Source organism: Pelodiscus sinensis, chromosome 16, assembly GCF_052426305.1.
Source record: "Pelodiscus sinensis isolate ZL-2025 chromosome 16, ASM5242630v1, whole genome shotgun sequence".
In the NCBI taxonomy this organism is placed as follows: Eukaryota; Metazoa; Chordata; order Testudines; family Trionychidae; genus Pelodiscus; species Pelodiscus sinensis.
In genome coordinates, this window is record NC_143067.1 from 13810233 (window position 1) to 13836908 (window position 26676).

Here is a 26676-nt window from a genome sequence, read left to right on the forward strand (position 1 = left end):
CTGTCCCCAAAGTACAGCTACTTTAATAAGTATAGTTTTTATTACTCCATAATCACTGAAACCATAGGAGCAACATAGGTTAGAGAGAGAGGGTAAGGTTTCCCTAACAATGGACTTGCCTAGTGAGGACACAGACATGAACATACCAATCCTACAAAAACTGCCATATTTAATGACTGGAGCAGAAGGTTGGAATACTCCATCTTACACTCAAAGGCTACATCTACACTGGCATGATTTCCCGAAAATGCTTTTAACGGAAAAGTTTTCCGTTAAAAGCATTTTCGGAAACATCGTGTCTAGATTGGCAGGATGCTTTTCCGCAAACGCACTTTTTGCGGAAAAGCGTCCGTGGCCAATCTAGACGCAGTTTTCCACAAAAAAGCCCCAATCGCCATTTTCGCGATCGGGGCTTTTTTTGCGGAAAACAGTACTATGCTGTCTACACTGGCCCTTTTGTGCAAAAGTCTTTCGGAAAAAGACTTTTACCCGAATGAGAGCAGCATAGTATTTCCGGAAAAGCACTGATGATTTTACAGGAGATCGTCAGTGCTTTTCCAGAAATTCAAGCGGCTAGTATAGACAGCTGGCAAGTTTTTCCGCAAAATCAAATGATTTTGCGGAAAAACTTGCCAGTCTAGACACAGCCAAAGAGAATGGCTTTGCCTCTCTATCTTTATAGCCATTCATGAGACTAACAGATTGCACTTGGTTACATATATTTAATAGTCTTCTTCCTTACATTTGATTTACAAATCAAGTTTTCAGGGTAATAGAGCGACTATAAAAGTTGGAAAACCCATCACTTACTATTCCCTCCCTTTCCTTTGTATCTGTGAAGTAAACAGAACGTATTGTTTGGTTAAAACAATAGGCAAATATTTCAGTGCTATTTTGGGGAATGGAGGTGTTGTTTTGGTGAGTTTGAAATAGATTCTCAAAAGACCAAAACTAATCAATGCCACACAAAACCAAACTGGTACATGCAGCTCAACTCATGAGCAACTCAAAAATAAATTAGCATTCACATGCAGTGAAGAAGGGAAAAATGAAAAAGGAAAGTCCAACAGAAGTTTGCATAATACTGTTATAAACAACAGTACAAACAGAGCTTCTAATCTATGTATGTACTTGTATGACGCCATGACTGTCATATTTAGTCATCATCATAAGAATAATTTCAAAGTCATGAAAACTGTTGTGGCCACATTTTCTATTCAATAAGAAAGGAGTTGCCATTTCTCTATTTTCTGATAACTTGCAATAAAAGTGGAATTTTTGTGTTAGGCCACAAATTTCTAGCACTTGTTTATAAAGAACATTTGGCCATTTATCATTAACAAATATAAACATCAGTTTAGCAAATTCTCTACCAAAGAAAACATTAAGTTATATGATTACATCCCTCCTGAGATGAGGAGGTAAGGGAAAAATCTGCTGTAGGGTCTTTTCTTTCTCTCTCTCTCTCTCTCTCTCTTTTTTTTTTTTTTTTTTTTAAAGAGCTGAAAATATATAATGTAGGGGGCAAAAAAAAATAAGAATGGATTTAAAACATAATCCATATACTAAATGGCATAACATTTGCGGTATTAAATTTAGGTCACTTAAAATATGGATGAAATAAAAACCAGAAGGAAAAGTAGCATCCCTACATTCACACAAAAGATGAGTTTATCTCTGGCTTTATTGAAAAGTAGCTTACAATGCTGGCACTCCATCTTCTTTAGAAAGAGAACCACCAAGTTTCAGAATGGCGTAAATAAGAATAAAATACTCTGTTTTAATGTATTGACTTTATTAATAAATATACATCCATATGGTGATGTAAATACAGATCATGAAGACTACTCCATTCCCATACACATAATTGCACATGAGTAGCTCAAGTTCATGGACATAAAAACAAACAGCATCTAAACAGGCTTTTTACAGCAGAGAACAGAGTGCTGATATTAGTTATTTAATGAATAACTGTCTCCTCCAAAATTAACGTGTGGGAAAAGCAAACTGCGGAAGATTAAGGAATCAAAGCGATTCAAATTACTGTATGAGAAACAAAAACTTCCTAACAATTTAGCATATCCTTACACTTAGCAAAGATTTCAAAACATGATTTTACCTAAAGGGGGAAAATAATCACTAGGAAAAAGTTCTAGTGTCTCCCAGAGTTCAAAAACATATTTAAGCAATTATAATAATGGGAACAAACTTTTGTGATCAAAGTTTGCAGTTCCAAGATTTTATGATTATGATCAACTGCTTTATATTTTTAATGTTTCTATAGGAATAGCATTAAACTTTACTGTACATATAGTACAAAGAACAGCAGAGTCACAGCTAAAATAACTTCAGACAATCTTGAATTGCTCTGCCTTTTTAAAGCTCTTCAAAATGGAAAAATAGTGAAGTTATGATCTCAGTTACTTTATATGTTGCAGATAAAGGTAATTCTTTCCCCAAACACATCACTCCACTGACTAGGTTTGGTTTTGTCCTGAATGAATCCAAAGAAAACTTCCAGACAAAATGAAAATGCATTATTTCAGAAAAAAGACATTTAATGGATCTTGATATATGAAGTTTTAAGTGATTAATTAAAGCAAATGCACTGTATAAAGAATGAGTTGTTTTAATGACAGAGCTAATAGTGGATATTTAAAAATGCCATTTTAGTAATTAAAAGTTAGCCGTCTTTTGGTATCAAGATTGTTTTCCTGTCAATATGTGCTGCTAGCATTCTGAAAATGTACAGTGCAAAACTTGAAAAAATAGTAGCAAAATTACTGAGTTCTAAAATGTATGTAAATTTAATTAGAAATACAATAGCAGTTACTAGATGTATTTTGTACAGTGACTTTTGACTTGGGTCCCTATTACTTAGGTTTCATGTATGTATAAATAAGACATTAGAAATGTGATTTTAAAAAAAATATTAAAAACACAAATTTGACACGCAGATCATTTTTCTCAACAGTGTTAATACATAGCAGTAACCCTATCTTATGAAGAGCAGAATTATGGTACATAATATAAAATTAGCAATTTACCTTACAAATAATGCTTTCATACTGTAGTGGAAAAGGCCAGTTTTCCCATTGATAATATCCAAGTATAAGCATTAACATGCTGTTTCAGTGTTTGTCATGACAACATACAGTGTTACAAAAAAAGCACAATATATTCTGTAAGTTATATATAATAGCCAACAAAAAAATGTGAAGATTCCATTCGTATTCACTTTGACTTCTTGACTTCTCTCTCTTCCCCACAGCATGGCACCAGTAAACTGCAGTTATGGATAAAATAAGCCAGAATGAGGACGTGCCCAACATTGCACTTTCTGGTCTCATTGCCAAATCCAAAGTGCCAAATGGCCCTTTACAGAAGCCATGAACACATATTTCTACTTAAGTTCAACCTTTCACAATTGACAATGTTCAGCCTTTTGACATTTCATCTGATATTAATAAACACTGTAATGAACATGAATTGTTTAGATGATTTCATTATTTTATCCGCATACTTGAATACAAAATTCATTATTCTAGTAGAACAATAATACATCTGCATTATCTCCTGACACACAGCACAGCACCATTGAATAGATGCACAAGTGAGAAATGAAACGGGTGAACAGGATAAACAGAAGGAGGTAAGAAGTGGCATTACTCAAAGGTACATTGGTGACATGCAACGTGTTCCTTGCTAGCGAGGCGTGACACTTCTGTAGTTATTACATTCAGCTGAAGATGGCTGCTTTCCAGGAAGAGTTCAGGAAAGGGTTTAAAGCAGCCTCTTGTTGAAAAATCATCTGGCAAAACAGCCAATATAACACATATCCTGAGGGTGAATTAGCTCATGTTAGCTTTTTGCGTGTATCAGAAGTTACACCATTCTGAGAAACATTATTAAGAGTTTCATATTTTTCAGTTTGTTGAGGAACAGAAAGTGTAACTTGACTTTATAGCTTCAGCGAGGAGAAACTATATTTTAGTAGCAGTTTAGCTGCCATTAGTTTACACACTGACCAAGAAGCCATCCAGTATTGTTGAGGTTCATTGTCTTAGTTGCCAGTGCACACATAAGTCCCTCAATCACAATTCAACACACCTATTGTAAAGTACAGCATAAAGTCCAGCTCATTATGTGTTAGGCATCACTGGAACACCTGAAGGCTTGCTGCTTTTTTCCTGATAAAAAAGGTACGAAATATGATATCTGTTTCTTAAGTTTTCATTGAAATCAGAGTTCTCATCAAAATTACAGCAAGCCAGACTTTCTTAAAACAAAAGTATTGGTACTGTTCATTTTCAACAAAAGCTCTAATTAACCTTAAAGATCTCTGTTCCCAAAAATGTGCTGACAAACTCCCACTGGTATTTGAAGCTACATATTCAGTATAATTTTAAATTATAGTTGAAACAATTTTTATGTAAACTTTCTATGAGAATTTTAAAAGCTTTAACTCTAGCAAGATATATTTAGAATAAATATAACAATATGCAATAGTGAGGAATGTTATTTTCCAAGTATAGGTGGGTGTGTGCATATTACACACACACGCTCACACATGCACACGCACACTTTTTTTTAAAACCAAGCACACCCTGTTAAAATGGAACTGTTAGATGCAGGATAGGTCTCAGTTTGAGTAAGGAAAAAAGTATTTATAATTACACATACTTTTTCAATTTGCATGCATAGATTAATTCCTATGAAATGCTTTCTATCTGGGGGTCTTAATTGAACCAGCTATACAGTTTTCTATTATAAATCATGAAAATGTAGTCCTTTGGTAGATATATAGTCTTCCGTAACTTAAATATAGAATAAATGTTAAACAATGGGATAATTGTATTCCTGGAATATCTGGAAAACTAAATCTGAGAGTTGGCAACAGTGTCTATTTAAAAAGTTTATAAACATACCAAATTAGTATTTTAAAACTTATTAACTGCTACCACCTAAGCACATACTGTGAAGGCAAAAAATAGCTCATGTAGCTATTTACAGATTTAAAAACATGCTGTTCAATATTACTTTCAATTCAGTTTGTTACAAGAATTAACAGTACTTATTTTGTAATTTATAAAATATATCAGATTTGTAATGAATTATTTGCAGTTTGGTATATGCACTGTCAGGCATTTTTAAGATTATACAGCAGAATCTTGTAGGTAGCACAACTAAAAGATCTGCTATCACCTAAAGGCATATTAGCTCATGTTTGTAAGGCGCTTTTGAAGATGTAAAGCGCTGCATAAATGTTAAGTATTACTATTACACATTCTCAAAAAATATTTTGGAACATCAGTGAAAACTGACAATGCTACACTACAGCAAATAAAAATTGCTTGAAATTAGCACTTTGAAAAATAGCTTTTTAAAGTTTCAAAATATCTATGGACAATTGAGGTCTATAATATCAGCTCTAGCAAAAGTGGAAAATTTAATTTTCTCTCCATTCCCACCTATAAAAAACCCATTGGCATTGCAAAATGTCACAGAGTTCTGAAAAATAGTCTAGAATTGTTTGTTATGTTTAATCAGTTTTAAACTCTTCTGGACAAGATCTTTATTGTGGCCTAGGCTCACTTCATAGCTAACAGCCAGATAATGTTTTCCTGCTTATTTCAATTTCTTGGTGCATAATCAGACAATTAAATTTGTCTTACAAATAAAGCTCAGGATATGAGTATTACTTTAAGAAAACACACAAAGGCATAATTTAAGAATTTACTTAAAACCTTTGTAAAAAAAACCCAAAGCCATACCTATGCCCTTTCATGTTACATTAAAAATTAGTGGATTGCACAATGGACATATAAACAAAAATTTAAAAAGCCAAAGTTATGGAAATATTACAGAAAAATGTGAAAAACATGCCAAGATTCAGTTTAAAAGTGATTAATGAGGAAATACTAACTAATTCCTTTATTTCATTCATTGGGTTGTTTGACTTTGCTACTAGTTTCACCGGCAACATGTACTCCTCTGTTATGCACCATAGGATAAGGAAAAGCTGCACTGCCACAAGTATAACTGAGATTTGCAAGCCGTGATAGAGCTTTAATGCTACCTGGAGGTCTGCCTGGGCTGACTTTGTATCCTGCAGCTTTAGTTGTACCCAAGGGTCTGCCTGGACTTGTTTTAAATCCAGCTGCTTTGGTGGTCCCAAGAGGTCGACCTGTGCTGGTTCGATACCCTGCTGATTTTGTGGTCCCCGATGGCCTTCCACGTTTACCAGATCGGTTGAGGTTTTTCTTTTTCTTTAGTTCATCTTTTGTTTCTATATTCCTGCCACTTGTGGCTTGCAAGTGTGTTTCATTTAACGTGTCTTGTCTCTGACATGCAATTGGTTTGTGGCTGACTGTGTGGCTGTACTTGCTTTGCTGTGTAGAATACAAGTCAAACTGATCAGTGGATCTCACATTGTCTTCGTTAAGGCAAGAACTCTTGCCAGTCCCACAGAAAGCTGTATTACTGCTGGCAACAGGATGCATCATTTTTTCTACCAAAAATAAAAGACAAAATATGTATAAATATAACATGACATCATTGAACAAAAAACATTTTATTTTACAAAACTATGAACGGTCCCTAAAATTAGCCTGAATTGACTTGAACAAAGACCACTTAGGAAACAAGATGTCTATCAACAGAATAAAAAAAAATCAAAGGTACCATGACATTTAAAAATATCACATTTCAAACAAATAAAATGATGTAAAAAGTGCATCAACAATAAACTTTAATTATCTGGACTTGAAACATCCTCTCACCCACAGTGATTTGGAAGTTCTCCTGGATGAATCTAAGCTTTCATTTCGGGGGGAAACAATCCTAGCCACTTAGTTGCATCAAAAAAATCTATCAAATGAATAAAAGTTTCAGAGGGGTATGAAAAGCAATGCACTGTCATCTTCCTGATTCAGCAGATGGTTCCCAGTGCTTCTGCTGCTGCTTCTAAATTTTCCATTACTGTGGCAGTATGAAATTAACAATTTCACTGCTGCTGTCCAGAACTTTGTGAAAAACAAAACAATTTAAGAATCTGGTCAATTTAATTCTGTTGCAGGTTAAGAAAGTGACAAACAGCCGCTAAAGGAAGTACTGAAACTATCCAGAGGGAAGAACTAACCTAAAGAAAGGCTGTCACAGCATGATTAGTGCAGACTCTCTCTCCCTTCTACTCCACTGCCATTACCAAAGCAGGCAGAGGACTCAGGTACTACAAGGGGAAATTAACAGAGAAAAAGATCACTCTCTCAATTCATTCCGGGGGCTTGAATAATGGTGGAGCTTAAATTTATCCAACACCTATTCACCTGAGTGGATCATATCCCCAGTCATAGTTTAAACCACTTTTCAATCCAAGTTGGATCACATTTCAAGGATATTTCCTCCACAACCAGAAGTAACTGTGAGCAGTGGGTCCTCCGCACTTCTGAAAATCAGGCCAACGCCTATCACTAAATATTTCATCTAAAAACACCTTAAGCTACCTTTCACAGCATCAAGAAAAATATTGACACTTGCAAAATAAATGAAATGTACACAGCACAACTCCTTGCTATATTTGGCATAGCTATTAGTTACATCTAAACCAAGGGTGGGTAATAATTTTTGCCCGGGGGCCACTTCAAACATTTCTGAAGTAGCCCCAGGCCACCCTGGAAGGGGCATGGCCAAAACGGGAAGGACTGGGGCTACCCCACCCCCAGACCATGATTGGTCTGGGGGGTGGAGGAGCCCTTTTGCCCCCGCTGCCCATTAGGCACCCAAGCCCTGGAAGAGGCTTGGCACGCTCCCCCACCATCAGACTAATCAGGGTCTGGGGAGCACGGGAAGCCTCCTCCTGCCCTGTGAGGAGCACGTGGCAATTTGAAGTGCCACGCGCTCCTCGCAGGGCCGGGGCAGGGCGAAGGAAGCTTCACGCAGTTGCCCCGCTCCCAAGGCCTGAGTGGCCTGAGGAGCGCACAAAGCCTCCTCTGCTCTCCCCCCGTCCTGCGAGCAGTGCATGGCTCTTCAAAGCGCCACGTACCCATGGCAGGGCGGGAGGAGGCTTTGTGCGCTCCCCCACCCCCAGGCCCTAATTGGCCTGGGGACAGGGGAGCAGCAGGGCCTCCACGGGCCAGATCCACCCACTTGGTGGGCTGGATCCGGCCTGCAGAGGCCCTTTTGCCTGCCCCTGGTCTAAACACTAAATTCACACATACAAATTAAGAATTGTAACAAAGCACACAATATGGTAAAGGTCACAAAACTCCCAGAGACAACTGCTGTACAGAAGTCACCAACCACATCTTTGGGCAGGGGTGTCTCTCTGTCTCTCTTCTCCCCCCCCCCCCTTGCAGGATGACAGAGTGAAATCATCATCAACAGCCTCAGCAGTCAGAAAGGGAAGCGGCATCCATGGCTTAGGGCAGGATGGGAATCCTTCACAGTTGAGGCTGGGGTGATACCTGCAGGAGGGCATGGGGGTGGTGGCAGCTTCTCATTGCACTCCAGGGCCACAGCAGGAAGCGGCTCCAGCTCCCCGCTTTGCCGTCTGCTGCCAGACCTGTAGCACCTGCCGGGTCCTGCAGGCAGCCAGCAGTGCCTTGGTGGGGGGCAGCCACAGGGCGCTCAGCGAGATCTGCTGCTCCCCCATCCAGCTACCTCCGGCCCCACTTCTGCTTCCAGGTCAATGCCCCACCACTCCGCGGATCCAGCAGGGAACCACTGCTGATGCCAGCCCCGGGCCAGGAGGCGGCAGCGGTTCCCCACTAGGCTCTGGAGATTCAGGACATGGAAGCAAAAGCAGGGTCAGAGGCTGCTGGATGGGAAGCAGTGGGGTTAGGAGAGTAGCATAACATCGCAGCTTCACTGGCGTTTCAATCTCGCCGGGGAAGATGAAGCTGGAGCACCAGAACGGCCTCCCTGCTGTGGAGGGAGTGGGAGTGGAGCTGGTGAGTGAGGGGCCTGGGAATGCGGGGTCTCAGAAGATGAGTGAGGGTGCTGGGGGTGCAGGGTCTTGGTGGAGATGGTGAGTGAAGGATGTGGGGTCTCAGCGGGGGGGCTGAGCAGGAACTGATGAGTGGAGAGGGTGCAGGGTCTTAGCAAGGTGGTGAATGAGAGAGCGGGGGCAGGGGGAAAACGGCTTTTATGCTGGCTCCCTCCAACACCAGTTCCTGCTCCCTCACCTTGCAGCCTCTGATACAGAGGTAATAAGGGCGGGGGGGGGGGGGGAGGAGGAGAAAGCGAGTAGTTGAATAGTGACTTGACTACCCAATAAGCTTAGGCTTATCAGGTAGTCGACCACTCGCTTAAATCCCTACCCCGCACCCCCAGCCTACTTACTCATACCCCCCCAAACTAAGACCCCACACTTCCAGCCCCGTCACACAGGCCCTCTCCTGAAACCCCACAGCCCCCTACTAACACTTTAAAACAATTACTTGAATTTTAAAATTTGTAATAGTTACTATATTGACTTTTTTTGTAAGATGCATAGAAAATGCACTGGTATTAATGAGTTCCTTGTGTGCTGCAAAGGAAGAATATTCCCCATAACTATTAAAGAGCTGTTCATGGCTCACGGAAAACTCTCTTAAACATTCTAGTTCAAAACAAGTCTACAAATACATCCTATTTTATGTGCTATCTTTCCATATGTTTTATAACATTCACGTAAAATAATATTTTCTTGCCCAAAGACATAGGACCAGATTGGTTTTCATCCCACAACTAGAAAAACCCAATGAGACTGAGCTGCCACAATCAGCCACAAGAGGATCGACTAACTGCAGGAGTAATAGCTTTGATATCTTTATCCATCTCTGCCCTGACATAGGATCACGTATAGGACACCTCTAGGCTTCACTGATAACCAGATGCAGCTTCAGCTTGGAGCTGTTGGCAGCCAAAGTATACTTTAAATTGTTTTAATTGAGACTTGGGAACCAGACCATCAAGTAGCAGTCACATCAGCCTACACTATGTAGTTAGGCCACAGCTGATGATCCAAGACAGAATCTTTTGCTTATCAGATCCCAGTAGGTCACTTTGAAATTATAGTATTACAAGAATAGGGATGTTAAATGGCGTTTAGTCAGCTAATCGACTAGTCAATGTAATTTCCATCGACTAGTCAATTAGTTGATAAGGGGGAGAACTGCAGAGCTGCAGCAGTTCCTTTTAAATGTATTAAGAACCATTAGGCTGAAGTGGGGGGACGGGAGGGGTGTGGACTGGGTGCAAGCTGGGCTTGCGCCTGGTCCCCTGTTTGTGCTTTACCCTTTTAAATGTATTAAGGGGGGAAGTGACACGTCACATCCGTATACCAAAAGTGCATATCCTGCATAGGACTTCATCAGCACAGTTCCCTTTAGTACTGCAGAGTAGCACAGACTTCAACAGTACAATTTTTTTCCCTTATACAGACTAGGTTCTAAATGACTGCCAAGTGATATTTTTAGATAAATGCCAAATCTAGCTCTCACCATCTCCAGTCATGTCAATTCCATAACCTCCTTTGCCAACTTCTCAACAGTGCATCTAGTGATGCCAGTTTTTCCTAAAATACTCTCTGCTATAGCCCATCACTTCTTGCTGTGTCCTTGGAGACTGATGAGAATATCAATCCCTATCATTTAATACATCGCTTTAGTTATATGTAGATAGTAAACATGTCTCTTTCTCTAACTGAACATGCTTCATATAATCTTATTTTTCCAAAAGTTTTATTGTGTGTGCTGCTTTCCTCTGACCTTTCTTCAGTTTATCTCTTTTTTTAAACTTGATACCCCAAAATAAACGCACTGTGCTCCAAAAGAGGCTTAACTGTTTCATTCCAGGCACAGGTTATCTTTATCTCCCCAATACTACCAAAAATATGCCCACTACCCATATTTTTAATATATATTAATACCCAATTTGCAGCACCTAAAACCTCAGTAATTATTACCAAAACAAATGCAGAATGGGCACCAGCAATGCAAACTTCAGTTTCCATGTGGATTTAAAGGTGTAATATGTGAAAACAGATTATGTGATATGAACAATCTCAAAAAACTTATCCACCACCTAGCATGCTGAGATCTTAGCCTAAAAATCAGAGTGGAAAATACACTGCAGTGAACAACTTAAGGCCTTGCTTCTGTCCACTGCATTTAGTTTTTAACAAGAGTCATTTAATACATTTAAAATGTAACTCACTTGACTATTAGGACTAGTCAAATAGCTGGTCAGCTATATAGTTGGCTGAACACTGCAAAAAAGTACTTGTTAAATAAATAAATCTCTTTTTTTTTCAATTATAAATCCCATTTTTCAACAGTTTACAAAACAGCCATAAACATTTGAACAAAGCAGAAACATAGAATGCAAGGCCTCAGCCAAAGAATGACAATTAATTTTTATCCATTGATTTTACTGGCTTTTAAAGATATAAAGAGACCAAATAAACCCATGTATTAAAGATTCATACATATTTGCACAAATCCCCACCAATACTGCAAAGCAATTGTGGCCTGTTATGTCAATAATCTTCAGACAAAGGTACAGATGCTGTAAACCTTTAATGATGCACTGTAACAATTTCTTACATATCATGTTTAATGATTCACACATTAGAAGGAGTGACCCTTATGTTTGCACAGATTTCCTTTGGATTTTTTTTAACTACTGGTTTAAAAAAATCAAAACGGCACAATAAAACAACATCAGAGAAAGACCTTCAGAAAAGCTTTTTCAAGTAAAATTTCCAAAAGTGTATCAGCACCTTCTGTCTGCACATCACTTCAGTGTTCTCTTCATGTATAAAAAGGCATTCACCTATTAAAATGTTCCATATGGGTTGGCTGTTGCCCAGCTGGCAACACCCCTTTATGCCATGTCTGCAATTGAAAACTGTCCAGTTTCTAATTGGATGTGTTGGGCATAACACTGTTCAGTGTACCCACAAAATAACTGTGCTTTATATTTGAATTAGGGATGTTAAAAAATGTGGGTTTTTTGTAAATGTTTAACTGCTGAAAGGTTACATGTTTACACATAAGAGGGGCAGAGGCTCCACAGGAGCCAGCGCATGTTGGGAGCCAGCTTTTAAGCCAGGGTCCCACAGAGCCAGAGCCGGCCCACAACATTTTGGCACCTGAGGCAGGGAGTTCAAATGATGCCCCCATGTCCCCAGACCACCACCTCCCCCCGGAGAGGGTCTGCTGCCACCCCGCACTGCTGCAGCAGTGCAGGGTAACAGGCAGCCAGTCTGCGAGGGGAGCTGGTTTTTAAACTGGATCCCCTCGCAGACCAGCTCCTGCCTGGCATCCCATGCTGCTGCCTCTGATAGAGAAGCAGCAGCGCGGAGCGGTAGGGGGCTTCTCGGAGTGGGGCCAGAGTGTACTGGCTGCCAGCCCGTACTGGCTACCAGCCCCACCACTGGGAACTATAAAATAGGCGAGTAACCAATAAGAATTAATTAGATTAATCCACTATTCAATTAACCAATATAGGGCATCCCCGCTATAAGTTGACGTGGTATACATCCATTCTACACTAAAGCTGTTGATGCTTGTAGGAACCGATGCGTTATAAGTCCTCCCATTTCCCACTTTTAAGTCACACACAAAAAACCCCAAAACCTCAATTTGTACAAAGGGAAGTCAGCTGCTGGAAAAAAATTCTCCACTTTAAGTTGTTTCGCTATAAGTCCAAGTTCTTTGGAACATATCTTGGACTTAGAGCAAGGACGGCTTGTATTTATAACATCCCTAGAATACACAAACTATTTGGAGTAAATATATTTGGCCATGAAGTGCCCGACAAGCATGACAAGGAAACCACAGTTTTCAGCATGGTAAGTTTCTCAAGTGTAAACTGTGTCAGTAGTTCGTTATGTTAAACATAGGAAAAAGAAAAATATAATAAATGGCTCAGTGTAGCCAAACTTAAATAGTATCACCACAGTTTCTTGCAGGTTCTATTTACAGTCAGAAAGAATTTATAACACTACAAAGGCTAAGTCTCTTTTACACAGGGCTAACATCTCTCCCCAGCCACCTCCTTCCTTCAGAAGCATAGCTTTCATAGCAGTTTTAATCAGCTCCGATTGGGGCATTTCCTGCTTCCTAATGCCTGCATTAACCCTATCCTTACTTCTAAGGTACATAGGCAAATAAACTTCATCACAATTCATGCAAAGTACATGTATAAATATGTCCATGATTATACATTTGCAATAGCTAAATATAGATGCAGTAATAATGTAGTTTGTTATATCCACATATTAAATGGTTGTACTAACAGATTCTCCAGTGCACTAAAATTCAGATAGAGTGGTCAAGAAATCATAATTAAGGTTGCATTACAAATTCAGTTTCAGAGTAACAATATTGAGTAATCCTTTGTTGCTTAGAAAATAAAAATATAAGATAACATTTAGGAAAGGCACAAATTTTTGGTGAGGTACTAACAGCGGTAAGTAGTTAGTGTCTGTAATAAGAATAAAAAAATCTTCTGATTTAAACAAGGCAATGTCTCACCTCTCTTTTGATTCTTCAATATACAGGAAGTCCCCAGGTTACATACAAAATTGGGACTGTAGGTTTGTTCTCAAGTTGAATTTGTATGTAAGTCGGAACTGGTATGCTAAGTTGAATTTGGATGTAAGTCGGCTTCGGCGCGGGGAGTTTTTTAAAGCGGCCCCGGCAGCGCTTTGCATCCCCTTCTCCCGCCCTCCCCGCGGCCGGTCTCTGGGGCTGGGGCCAAGCGTGCCCCGTGCGCCCCGACCGGCCGCTGCAGCACCCGGAGGTCGCAGCCCGGCGCTGGGTCGGGTGTTTAATGGCGGAGGTGGATTCCCCTTTAAATCTCCCCGCCTGCCCCTCCCTCCCCAGGTTTCCCTCTTACCACAATGCACCAGGCGCGCCAGGCTCCCTCAGCACCGCCTCAATGGAAATGCCGCCGCCGGGGCGCAGCTAGTGCGGGGTGCCTCCCCCACTGTGGCCGCCTCCGGCGGCACGGGGGGCGCTTCCCCCCAGCAGACCAGGGAGATGTGGAGCGGCTTTTCTCGCCGCAGAGGACGCGGGCGGCAGGACCAACCCGGCAGCACTCCAGCTGCTCTGCCCCAGGCGTCTCCGATTCAGCCGCTGCTGGTCACTTTCAACAGCGGCTGAATCTGGACGCCTGGGACAGAGCAGCTGGGGTGCTGCCGGGTTGGTCCTGCCGCCCGCATCCTCCGCGGCGAGAAAAGCCGCTCCACGTCTCCCTTGTCTGCTGTGGGGGGGCACTAGCTCCGTGTCTCCCTGGTCTGCTGGGGGGAAGCGCCCCCCGCGCTGCCAGAGGCGTCGACAGCAGGGGAGGCACCCCACACTAGCTGCGCCCCGGCGGCGGCATTTCCATTCAGGCGGCGCTGAGGGAGCCCGGCGCGCCCAGTGCATTGTGGTAAGAGGGAGACCTGAGGATGGAGGAGGCAGGCGGGGAGATTTAAAGGGGAATCCGCCTCCGCCGTTAAACACCTGGCCCTGCGCCGGGCTGCGGCCTCCGGGCGTCCGCCCCCCATTCGTAACTAGGGATCCGACGTAAGTCGGATTGATGTAATCGGGAGACTTCCTGTAGTTTACATTATAGAATTGTCTGAGACATATCATGATACTTAATGCATGAATGTGGGTTCTGCAAATATTCCTTTTATGTTACTGAGTTGAACTATTGTAATGGAGATAGAAATGTAGCCGTGTTAGTCTGGGGTAGTTGAAGCAAAATGCAGGACAATGTAGCACTTTAAAGACTAACAAGATGGTTTATTAGATGATGAGCTTTCGTGGGCCAGACCCACTTCCTCAGATCAAATAGTGGAAGAAAGTAGGGTATGTCTACACTACCCTCCTAGTTCGAACTAGGAGGGTAATGTAGGCATACCGCACTTGCTAATGAAGCCCGGGATTTGAATTTCCCGGGCTTCATTAGCATAAGCGGGGAGCCGCCATTTTTAAATCCCCGCTGCTTCGAACCCCGTGTAGCGCGGCTACACGGGGCTCGAACTAGGTAGTTCGGACTAGGGTGCCTATTCCGAACTACCGTTACTCCTCGTGAAACGAGGAGTACCGGTAGTTCGGAATAGGCACCCTAGTCCGAACTACCTAGTTCGAGCCCCGTGTAGCCGCGCTACACGGGGTTCGAAGCAGCGGGGATTTAAAAATGGCGGCTCCCCGCTTATGCTAATGAAGCCCGGGAAATTCAAATCCCGGGCTTCATTAGCAAGTGCGGTATGCCTACATTACCCCGCTAGTTCGAACTAGCGGGGTAGTGTAGACATACCCTCAGTAAGAATCATCTTGAGGTTAGGTGGTCTATAGACAGACCCATAATCTCCTATAGACAACCACCTAACCTCAAGATGATTCTTACCAACCACCACAGGACATACCACACTAATACCAACCCTGGTACCTTCCCTTGCAACAAACCCCGTTGCCAGCTTTGTCCACATATTCATTCTGCTGATACCATTATTGGACCTAACCAAGTGAGTTATAAGATCAAGAACACATATTCCTGCGCATCCAGAAATATAATCTATGCTATCATGTGCCGAAAGTGTCCGTCTGCTATGTACATTGGACAAACATCTCAGACACTTCGCCAAAGGATTAATGCCCACAAAACAGATATCAGACAAGATCACAAAGAGAAAACAGTTTCTTGCCATTTTAACCAGAAAGGACACTCTCTCAATGACTTAACCACCTACATTCTGCTACAAAGACCTTTTACATCTGCACTTGAAAGGGAATCCTCTGAACTGTCATTCATGTTAAAATTCGACACTTTCCAACAAGGACTTAAACATTTGAACTATCTCACCCATTACCAAGATAGTTTCCCCAATTATCACCTCTAATACCATTAACTCACAAACATCCCACTTTCCCTACCTCTAATATAATCAATTCACAGACACTTACCTTCCTTCCTCCCCCCCCCCCTGCATTCCCCTCCTGTTCTGCAATGTGATTTGTCCTTTTCATATTTGTTCATTTTTTTTAATTGCATCCTTTGGTATATATGGTTGTGACTACTTTCTTCCACTATTTGATCTGAGGAAGTGGGTCTGGCCCACGAAAGCTCATCATCTAATAAACCATCTTGTTAGTCTTTAAAGTGCTACATTGTCCTCTATTGTAATGGAAATATAGAAGAGCAAATAAACACAGCATTTATATGATGCTAGATTTGTATATATATTGATATAATATCTGAGAATATTCAAAGTAATAAATCAGCATTTTTCCTTCAATGTCTTATTTAAACATTGAAACACATACTAGTGATGTTAGATTTAGATTAATCGATTAGTCAGTAAGGGCACTTCTGCCTCTGAAGTGTAGCAACAGCTCCAGGGCAAAAGGCGAAAGCACTGCAGAAGCATGGGGTTAGCGGTGGACTCAAGCAGTTCCCTGCTGGCCCGGGCTCCCCATGACATTTCAAAGCAGCAGTGCCGCATGGAGCCTAGGGTCAGCAGGGGAGTCCCCAGCTGACTCCACCCGGCACTGCTGTTTTGAAACACCGTGGGCAGCCAACAATACTGTGTGGAGCTCAGGGTCTGGCCCAGGGCTCCACGCGATGCTGCTGCTTTGAAGAACCCCATCCTTTCACCACCTTTGCTGCCTCTTTCTGATAGAGGGAGCAAGGGGAGAAGCAACTAGTTGACTAGTCATTCACATCCCTAACACATACTCTAGCATTCAGGGGCGAGCTCAGAGCTCTTCAATTTATTTTGGCTCAGTCACAGAGAAAGTTGGCTTCAGAAAAGCAAGAGCAACATCACACAGTGAATTGGACAGGACGGAACGATATTTGCTTGGTGATGCTAGGACTGCCTCCCTTGTGCACCTATTGAACACCACCCCAAGTTCATAGCACCATTTTCCTCCTAATTGGGTTCTACCATCTCTGACATATGCTACCCATCTGCACATAGGGACCAACAGTCTTGCCAAGGCTTCCAACATCCACCTCCCTAGCCACACCAAACTACAGCAGGAAGATCTCATCAGCAAATATAAACCATTATATACATGTAAAATGCTGCAACTTCACCTTTGAGTACATATTTGCACTTATTTACAAGTGATAAAATGATCTAGAGACAAATGTTACCTGTCTATAATTGATGATGTCAGAATTAATACATGAGGAGCCAAGCGTAGATCTCACACAGAGTGTTTCAGAGTTCTCACAAAAGCAGGAGTCTGAAAAAAGGTGAGAATCAAGTTTAAACCAGCAGAAAGATATTTTTGGAATGTTCATTATTTTCATCATACCTATGTTTTCATCTATCTTTGAAAAATTCAAGTAATACTGAACTTTACATTTTGTTTGTATTTATTTGTGCCATTTTAACGAGATATTTTTTTTTTTACAAAATAAAAGATTTTTAAGACTCGTGTTCAGCCAAAAGTGTTAATGAAACCTTTATTATTCTGCCATGGCCATCTCTAGCATAAGTCCACCAATGTCTAAGTCAGAGGTTCACCTTACAGTGGGAATTACAAGAATGTTTTGTGTGTGCTGCATGTTCGTCTACATCAGGCAGTCAGCAACCTTTCAGAGGTAGAGTGCTGAGATTTGACTTATTTGTCTCTATGTACGGGTCCGAGTGCCAGTGATACTTTTTACAGTCAATAATAGTCCTACTTACAGCCGCTCCATTAATAAATAAATGAAGAGGCATATCTTACCTTTTAGTGCAGGGGTCAGCAACCTTTCAGAAGTGGTGTACCGAGATTTTAACTTATTCACGGATCTGTGTGCTGGGGAAAGGAGAGGGAGGGGAGGCAAGGGCAGGCTGGGTATGGTGACCTTATTTTCTGAACCAGCTACAGCTAGGGAGAATGGTTTAATTTAAATTATGAAACAGATTAAGCATTTTAACTCATGTTAGTTTATCAAACTTCAGGTTAAATAAAGTAAAATATTATGTCCAACACAAAAGGTTTCAATATTTTCTTTATTTATGGCAGGGTGGGGAACCTTTTTTGGGTCAGGGGACACTGACCCACAGAAAAAATAGCTGGGGACCACACAAGTGAAAAGCAAAACAACTCCTCCAAAAAACTCCAACACTCACTGACGTGGCCCCAACTGAGACACCTCACTCCTCTGGTGCCCCAGCCCCACAGGGTGAGGGGAAGGGAAAGGCGGGAGGGACTGAGATTCAGGGCTTCCCATAGATTTACTTTTCTGGGGTTCCAGAGTTAGTAGATTTTATGGACCTCCTTAGGCTCTGGGGTAAGGACAAAAATGAGGGATACAGTGTGCGAGACAGAGCTGCCAGCAAGTAGAATACGGATGGGGTACAAGATCTGGGAGGGAGGTGGGGTACAGAAGGGGTAGAGTTATGAGGTCTGAATGGGGGGGTAGGGTGAAGAAGCAGGCTGGGAGTAGGGTATCTGGCCAGGTGGAGGAAGCAGGAACAGGAGCAAGGGAGGGTGCAGTGCATGGCCAAGACAGAGGGTTCAGGAGCAATGTGAAGAGGAGTAGGGTGGGGTGTCTGGCCAGGAGAGAGGGTGTTGGAATAAGCTGGGGGTGCCAGGTTGGGGGGGGGGGGGTGGGAGTGAGGAGATTAAGATGGGGGGGGTATAGATATGAGCGGGGACCTTACCTGGCTTTGTGCACCCTCACATGAGTTTGAACCAATTTAATTAAATTGTTTTTAAACCAATCTAACTTAAACAAGTGCAACTTCTGTATATAAACAAGCCACAAGAACAATTAATGAGAGATGGATATTATGGTAATAAACAAATATTACTTTAGCTACTCATTTCATGCTTTTAAGGGTTTGTGCTGGTGTCAGCAAAAGCAATGGCGTGACTACAATTGGCTCTTAAGAGGTGTCTTATCCAGTCCGGAGCAGAGGGAGTAAGGGATGTAAAATTCCAGTTAACCAGTTAAATTCTATGTTAAACCAAATAACTGTAGCAGGTCTCACTCCCACGCCATGGACAGGGGCTGCTCTGGCCACCTAGGGTGGAGCACCCCTGCCTGGGGCGTGTCAGGCCAGGACTGCTGCAAGCGGGGGTTGCTCCAGCCAGACTGGGGCATCCCTGCCCACAGGGCACTGGACCAGAGCTGCTGTGGATAGGTGCTGGTCCAACAGGGCTTAGCCCCTGCTCTAGCTAGGCTGGAGAAACCCCTGCTCTCAGTGCGCTGGGCTGGGCCAGGCCAGGCCCACCATGGATGGCTGCTGCCCTAGTCTGGCTGGAGCATCCTTGCCCCTGCTGGCTTTATAGGGCTAGAGCAGCCTTCTGCCCCCAATAGGGTGATGCTTACCAGTTAACTGGTTAACCAGTCACATCCCTACATGAGGTAGCTATGTGAATGGCTATGTGAAGACACCTCCAGGAAGAGCATGGATTGCCTAATCATCCATGATGGGTCTCAGTTTGCATCACACCAGAGTCACAGGTGAGTAATTCTCTAACTTTCAATAAGAATGCGCATCTTCCATGTCAGATGCAGATATGGTTTAGAGCTCTCCATATGCACAGCAGGAAGAGAAGACCTGGCACTTGCATAGCTGGTCATTTATTAGATTTTTGTTTGGTACATCAGCAGCCACAAAGGCTTTAGACCATCTTTTGCAAACAATCTTATCTTTCACCAGGAGAGCTGTGGCATGAGACCAGAAAGGCTTTCTTTATTTTTGTCAGTAGCAAGGGGGAATGGGGGAGTGTTAGAAGTATCATAACTGATTGTAAGCAAAAAGTTTTTGTGGTAATTTCCTTTTCTTAAAAAAAACAAGTGTTGTCGTAGCAAAAGGAAAAGAACAACAGGCTAGAAGATTTGGGAAAAGAGGTGGGTGGCGTAGGGGTCTCCTCTGTAAGGGAGCATGGGAGATCTGGCAGTGCTACATAGGCGACAAAGAATAGGATCTTCTTTCCTAGACTTCGCAAAGTATCTCTGATGGAAATACCTATGAACTGTGGGGTGTTAGCAAGTCCCAGCCTACAAAATATAACTTATTTGTTACCAGGACAAGATAAACCCTTAATGGCTATTTTAGTAATATTAAAAAGATTCAGAAGGGTAGCCATGATTGTCTGGAACTTTAAAAACAACAAGTAGTCCTGTGGCATTGTAGAGACTAACAAAAAATATAGAGAGAATTGTAAGCTTTTGTGAGTAAAGAAGTGGGTTTTACCCACAAAAGCTCAAATATAGATATAGAAATGTAGGGTTGGAAGGTATCTCAAGAAGTCTCTCTGTCCAGCCCCATCCACTGTAGCAGGACCAAAGAAAACTCCTAGCCTAGACCATCCCTAACAGGTGTTTATCCATCCTGGTTTTTTTAAAAAAACTTCCAGTGATGGGGATTCCACAACATCCATTGGAAGCCTGTTCCCAACCTTAATTATCCTTATAGTTCGAAAGCTTTTCTTAATAGCTAACCTAACTCTTCCCTAGTGCATATTAAGCTCATTGTTTCTTATCCTACCTTCAGTACACCTGGAGAACAACTGATCACTCTTCTCTTCATAACAGCCATTAACATATCTGCATGCTATCCTGTCTCCTCTCCATCTCCCCTCCCCCCTCAAGATTATATATGCCCAGTTTTTTAAACTTTTTTTATAGGGCAAGTTTTTTAAAATTGGTATAATTTATGTTGCTCTCTTCTGGATTCTCTCTCATTTATCCACATCTTTCCTAAAGTGTGGTAAGGATATTAAGTAACAGTTAATTTACTATTTGAGTAGTCGATGGAATTTCCATCGACTACTCGACTAGTCAATATGCACTTCCACATTCCTACGGACTCTGGGCTGCACGGGGGCCAGCTTTGAAATGCTGGGGACTCGCCAGTTGATCTCGAGTTCCGCTCAAATGCCGCACTGGAGCCCGGGATCAGCTGGGGCGTCCCCACCTGACCCCAGGCTCAACACGCAGCAGTGCCGCACAGCTGATCACAGGCTCAGCTGTGCGCTGCTGCTGCCTTGAAACACCGAGGCACTGTCCCTTTGAACACCCCTTCAGTGTTTCAAAGCGGCAGCCGCACAACTGATCCCAAGCTCAGCTGTGCAGCGCTGTCCCTTTCAAATACTCAGGTGGCATTTCAAAGGGGCAGCGTCACACAGCTGAGTCGGGGAGCAGCTGTGTGGCACTGCCCCTTTGAACGTTGCCTCGGGACAGTGCCAGCAGCAGTGTGGGGTGCCTGGCGGGAGCTGGCCCACGAGAGGAGCCACTTTAAAAACCAGCTCTCCTCATGAACTGGCTGCCTGCCACTGCTGCCTCTTATAAACAGGTAGCAGCGCAGGGTGGCAGCAGCCCCTGTCTAAAGGAGGTCTCAGCTCCCGCACCTGGCATAAGCTGGAACTGAGCCTGTTGCCTACCCAACTGGCTCCTGATACACTTTAAATGTAGAGCCACAGTACTGATCGGGGTATGGGTGGGAAGGACATGCATGTAGTCTTTAGCATTAACTGATAAGCTTTTCCTTATCGGTTAATCGACTACACTATTACATCCCTACTATGGACATGGGAACATCATGTGGGACTGTGTCAAAAGTCTTACTAAAATGAAGATACATCACAGCTACTGCTTTCCCTTATCCACAAGATCAGCAATCCTGTCAACAAAGGAAATTTGGGTGGTTTGTCATGATTTGTTCTGGACAAATCCACGCTAGCTAGTCTTTATCATCCTATTATCCTCCATCTGTTTACAAATTGATTGTTTAATAATCTGAGGATACCACTAAGGTTTTGCATTAAAATGCAGGTTTTATAAAGTTGGGTATATTGCTTTTTAGTATCTACTTGGAAGTGAAAGACTTATGGAGTGTTATCAACTTTGACCCATAAATCTCCTTTATCCACAGTCAAGCTGCTTTTATGGACAGAACTAAAACAAGTTCAATACCCGAGGCAGAAAGCATGAATCACCGCTAATAATCAGTGAATTATAATTTCATACAATGTTGAACATGGCTCAACTTATCTCCATTAATGGGACAATTATTTTTAACACAGGAAGTGCAGTCCTGTCAACAGTAGCAAGACTTCCCTATACTAACACCAGTTCAGCTCCACAATACTGAAGTTTTAGTGTTTACTCATAATTGGTATTTTTAACAATATTGATAAGAACTGTTCTGAAGAGGTTTACTTGGTGCAGAGTTAAAAATATGCCAATAACTAGAAGCGCTTTTGTACTACAAATCTTAACACTGTTAATACCATTAGAGTTGAAGTTTTGTTGGCAAAAATGGGACATTTTAAAAAATGGTTCCGGTGTCCTTGCTAGAATTTTGCTAAAATAACATTTATACATAACTAACTTTATTTTCTGAAATCTCCTACTGAATCACCATGGTGAAGAGCTAGTGTAGACTTGGCTACTGCAGCATTATATCATCTTGTTATTTGACCTTGATTACAGCAAGTTTTCACAATATGATAATAAAAATGCCAGAAGTCACCAGTGTTCTATTTGAACTAGTATTCAACTGTTGCTACCATTGGTGAAGCCGCAACAGTGGAAAAACAAGGTAATGTTTGTAAAGCCTAGCACATACAAGGCCATAGCATGCACAGTAGTGGTATAGAGCTGAATGAGAAGCTGCAATGTTGTGAAGTCCTGGTTCCCAAAACGTGCAACAGATTACTACTGGAGGAACACATTTTAACTTCAAAACTTCCAAAAGAAGTAACACACATATTACATTGTTTTCACTGCTTCCTCCAAAGGATATAGGCAATGAGAGATACAGTAGCAGCACAATATCTATAAAATGAATCATATCCACAAATAAAAGGAACAGTACAAATACTTTAAAGTTAGTATGTATCAACTCAGTTTGTAAAAATTAACTCTTGTGAAAATTAAGACCTTGTTATTTATTAAAACTCTAAGTACTTTCTTATAAATAAAGCTTTAAAAATAGAGTTTATAAAAAAGAAACATTCACCTATCTTGAGTGTTCCAGTGAATTAAATAGGTTTCTCTCAATTATGTACCGGGCAAAATAGACAGAGCACAGATAAATATCTAAGTAGCTATTTTTTATTCAGTACTCAACACTTGGTCTTAGCAAAAAGGCTGAGTATTAAATTTGAGAAACATGTCTAGTCTATTAAATGGGTATAGAAAGCTTTCACTCAGTTTAATAAAAATCTCTAAAATCGATATAGATGTATTCATTACTATATTCCTGCATAATGTCTCTTTTAACAAAAGCTAACTTGTAATAATTATTTGTATTTTGTTTTGTGTTTCCCACCTTTAAATAGCAAGGATTCGAAAACTTGTTCAAACTTTCTAAATTCATTAAATATTCACTTTCTCTAGGCTTTAATATCTTCATTATGCACAAACTACCTGTAAATTCTCATCTCTAACATCAGCAAACTTTGCATGTAGTGTTTGAAGCTCTATTAGTATTTCTACAACACACAACACCACCACAGTTTCCCAAACTGCAGTCATGCATTTCCCGGTGACCCAGAGAATAGATTGTCACATAGTATGTTTTTTTATTTTGCACTTGCTAAAATATATTTTAAAAAGCTAAGCAAATATTAAATATTTCCTAGTATTACCCTTCTACATAGATAATTGTTATAGATGCCACAAAGATGTTACGAGACTGTGAATAACAGAAAAGGCAATGTGGATGACTGTGAATGGGAAGGATGCTATTAAATTTTCTGTGTTCCAAAAAGCACTCATTTAATGGTTTAGAGGTTCCTGAACCAAAACAAGGTAGTACCACATACAAATTAAAATTGTGATCCTTCATTTGATGACATTGAGCTAGCTATTGCAACGCTTCCTCATGCTGAATGGCATTGACACAAGTAGTCTCACTGAAGTCAATGGAGCTACTTACTCAAAAAACTATACATTAAAACTAAAGTTATTGGGGATATAAACAGGTAACTGGTTAACTGGCAGCCTCCCCATCCGGAACAGTCCCCCCACCCCATCATGAAGCTGGAGCAACCCCCCATTCACAAAACACTCCGGACCCAGCAGGACCCACCACATTACCAAGCATTACCAAGCCAAGTCATAATGTACCTAGGACAGCATGTTTTAGATATTAAAAGACTCTAATCCTTGCACACTGAGGAACCAGTTATAACATTCATTTATTTTTAATCATCTTAAACTAATCTAGTGTCACACTACAAAAGTGATTTCTTACTACTTCTGTATTTTGTGGAGCATTAGAGAGAGCAAAAGCGTAGTGTTATTCCCTTTTAAATATATGTGAGTAATAACATATGCAAAACAAACCATCAGGACATACATGTTCACTAACTAACTGCACTGAAACTATTATATACTATTAAGTACATGCTGAAGGAAATAAATAGGTACTATTTCTATCATTAACAGAAATGGGCATTTGCATGCATTACAATGGTATATACTAATAAACATGAACAAAAGGAAATTACTAGAGACAATTTAGACGCATTCAAATTATGTCATAATGAAAATATGCACTATTTATGTACATTAAACATGCCCTAATATGCACTGTGTATATGCACTGAAACTCCATGCACTAAATTGAACTATGCACTAAATGGAAAGTTCAAAAATGTTCCTTAAAAAGAATATGAACTCAAGAGAATATACAACTGATTTCAAGGCACTACAAGACTATATGACTTTCAATTCTCCCTGCCGCTGACACCAGAGGTGTGGGCAACAAACAAGAAGGGGCACAGATTGCACGGCTGCTCCCACCCTGAGGGCATCTGAGTTGGGATGTTCCTCCTTGCGGTGTCTCTAGGAGAGGTGTTTAGCTGCTACCCCAGACCCCAGCATTGCTCAGGAGGGCCTAGCACCCACCTCTCTGGGGCATTGGTAGGATATGGGGAGTAGCCCACCTCTATCCCCTCCCCACTATGGGCACTGGAAGAGATGGGTGTGTAGAACCGAGGCAGCAGATGGGGGGCAGGTTACCCAGGTGCGTCACTTCCCCGCACCCCGCAGAGAAGGGAGAGCGATGTTAATTCTCTCACCCCGGGCAATGATGGGGGGGATGCTCCATCTGACTTCCCCTGGCTACTGAAGAACGAAATAGGGGGCCCCACTGAGGAGATGCGGGGTCCTGCTCGTGTGCCCCCCCCGGGCGCTGACAGAGATGGGGGCCCTGCTCCGCCCCCCCATCCCCACTGAGGAGATGCGGGGTCCTGCTCGTGTGCCCCCCCCCGGGCGCTGACAGAGATGGGGGCCCTGCTCCGCCCCCCCATCCCCACTGAGGAGATGCGGGGTCCTGCTCGTGTGCCCCCCCCGGGCGCTGACAGAGATGGGGGCCCTGCTCCGCCCCCCCATCCCCACTGAGGAGATGCGGGGTCCTGCTCGTGTGCCCCCCCCGGGCGCTGACAGAGATGGGGGCCCTGCTCCGCCCCCCCCATCCCCACTGAGGAGATGCGGGGTCCTGCTCGTGTGCCCCCCCGGGCGCTGACAGAGATGGGGGCCCTGCTCCGTCCCCCATCCCCACTGAGGAGATGCGGGGTCCTGCTCGTGTGCCCCCCCCCCCCGGGCGCTGACAGAGATGGGGGCCCTGCTCCACCCCCCATCCCCACTGAGGAGATGCGGGGTCCTGCTCGTGTGCCCCCCCCCCGGGCGCTGACAGAGATGGGGGCCCTGCTCCGCCCCCCATCCCCACTGAGGAGATGCGGGGTCCTGCTCGTGTGCCCCCCCCCGGGCGCTGACAGAGATGGGGGCCCTGCTGTCCCCCCCCCCCCGGCGCTGAGGGGTCCTGGCCCGGCTCCCCCCGCCGGGCCCTGGGCAGGGGCTCCCGTCCCTCCCGAGTGGGTGCTTGCTGACTGAGTCTCCATCTTGCCCGCCCGTCCTCCCGCCGCTTCCTCCCGGGGCCCGGCCGGGACCTACCCGCGGCGCTGCCCAGAGCGCGGCGCCTCCGCTCCTCAGCTCGGCGGGTCGGAGAGGCCCGGATAGGGAGCGTCCACGGCGGCCCCCTCCCCCCCGCCAGCACACAGCGACCGGGCCCAGCCGGGCGGCTGCAAGCAGCGGGCTGGGAGCGGGGCTGCGGCGTGCGCGGGCGTGCGCCGGGCGGGGAGCGGGGCGCGCTCCCGGCGGGGGGCCAGCGAGCCTGGCTGCTGAGCGGGGGACCGGGCGCGCGCTGGGGCGGTTGGGAGGTGGGGGCAGGGAGGAGGCAGGCCGGCGCCGCGGGGAAAGCCCGGGGGCGGGGCCGGGCAGGGAGACGCTTGTAGATCGGGGGCGGGCCGAGGGGGAAGTGCTGCGGGGAAAGGGCGCAATGGCTAAGCAGGGGCAGTGGGACGGGACGGGCTATGGAGGGAGGGAGGGTCCAGGAGGACTAGATGGGGGAAGCACTGGGGGGTAGGGAGGAGATTCAGTGTGGGGGGGGGGGGGTAGATGGAGATCCAGGGGGAGCAGGAGATACAGTGGGGGGGGGGGCTGTAGATGGGGTGAGGGTCTGGGAGAGTAAACGTGGAAAAACTGGGGGTAGGGAGGAGATTCAGTGGGGGGGGTAGATGGAGATGCAGGGGGAGCAGGAGATTCAGTGGGGGGGCTGTAGATGGGGTGAGGATCTGGGGGGAGTAAACGTGGGAGGAAGAACGGGGGGGTAGGGAGGAGATTCAGTGGGGGGGTAGATGGAGATCCAGGGGGAGCAGGAGATACAGTGGGGGG

At 43.6% G+C, this 26676-nt stretch overlaps 1 protein-coding gene across 2 annotated transcripts; it reads right to left on the reverse strand.

Annotated features, from left to right (window-relative positions):
- Positions 1 to 1776: 1776 nt before the first annotated feature.
- On the reverse strand, positions 1777 to 26179 carry C16H5orf24 (chromosome 16 C5orf24 homolog). 2 transcript variants are annotated; one of them, XM_075900404.2, is made up of 4 exons: positions 25897 to 26176; positions 17140 to 17231; positions 6080 to 6511; positions 1777 to 4190 (listed from the first exon to the last, which is right to left on the reverse strand). In XM_075900404.2, the coding sequence occupies exons 3-4, from the start codon at positions 6504 to 6506 to the stop codon at positions 4150 to 4152; spliced, it is 468 nt and encodes a 155-aa protein (XP_075756519.2). In that variant the 5' UTR covers positions 6507 to 6511; positions 17140 to 17231; positions 25897 to 26176; the 3' UTR covers positions 1777 to 4149. The 2 variants fall into 2 exon arrangements, with proteins under 2 accessions (XP_075756519.2, XP_075756518.2); XM_075900403.2 differs by having other exon boundaries at positions 1777 to 6511; positions 25897 to 26179.
- Between the last annotated feature and the right edge of the window lie 497 nt (positions 26180 to 26676).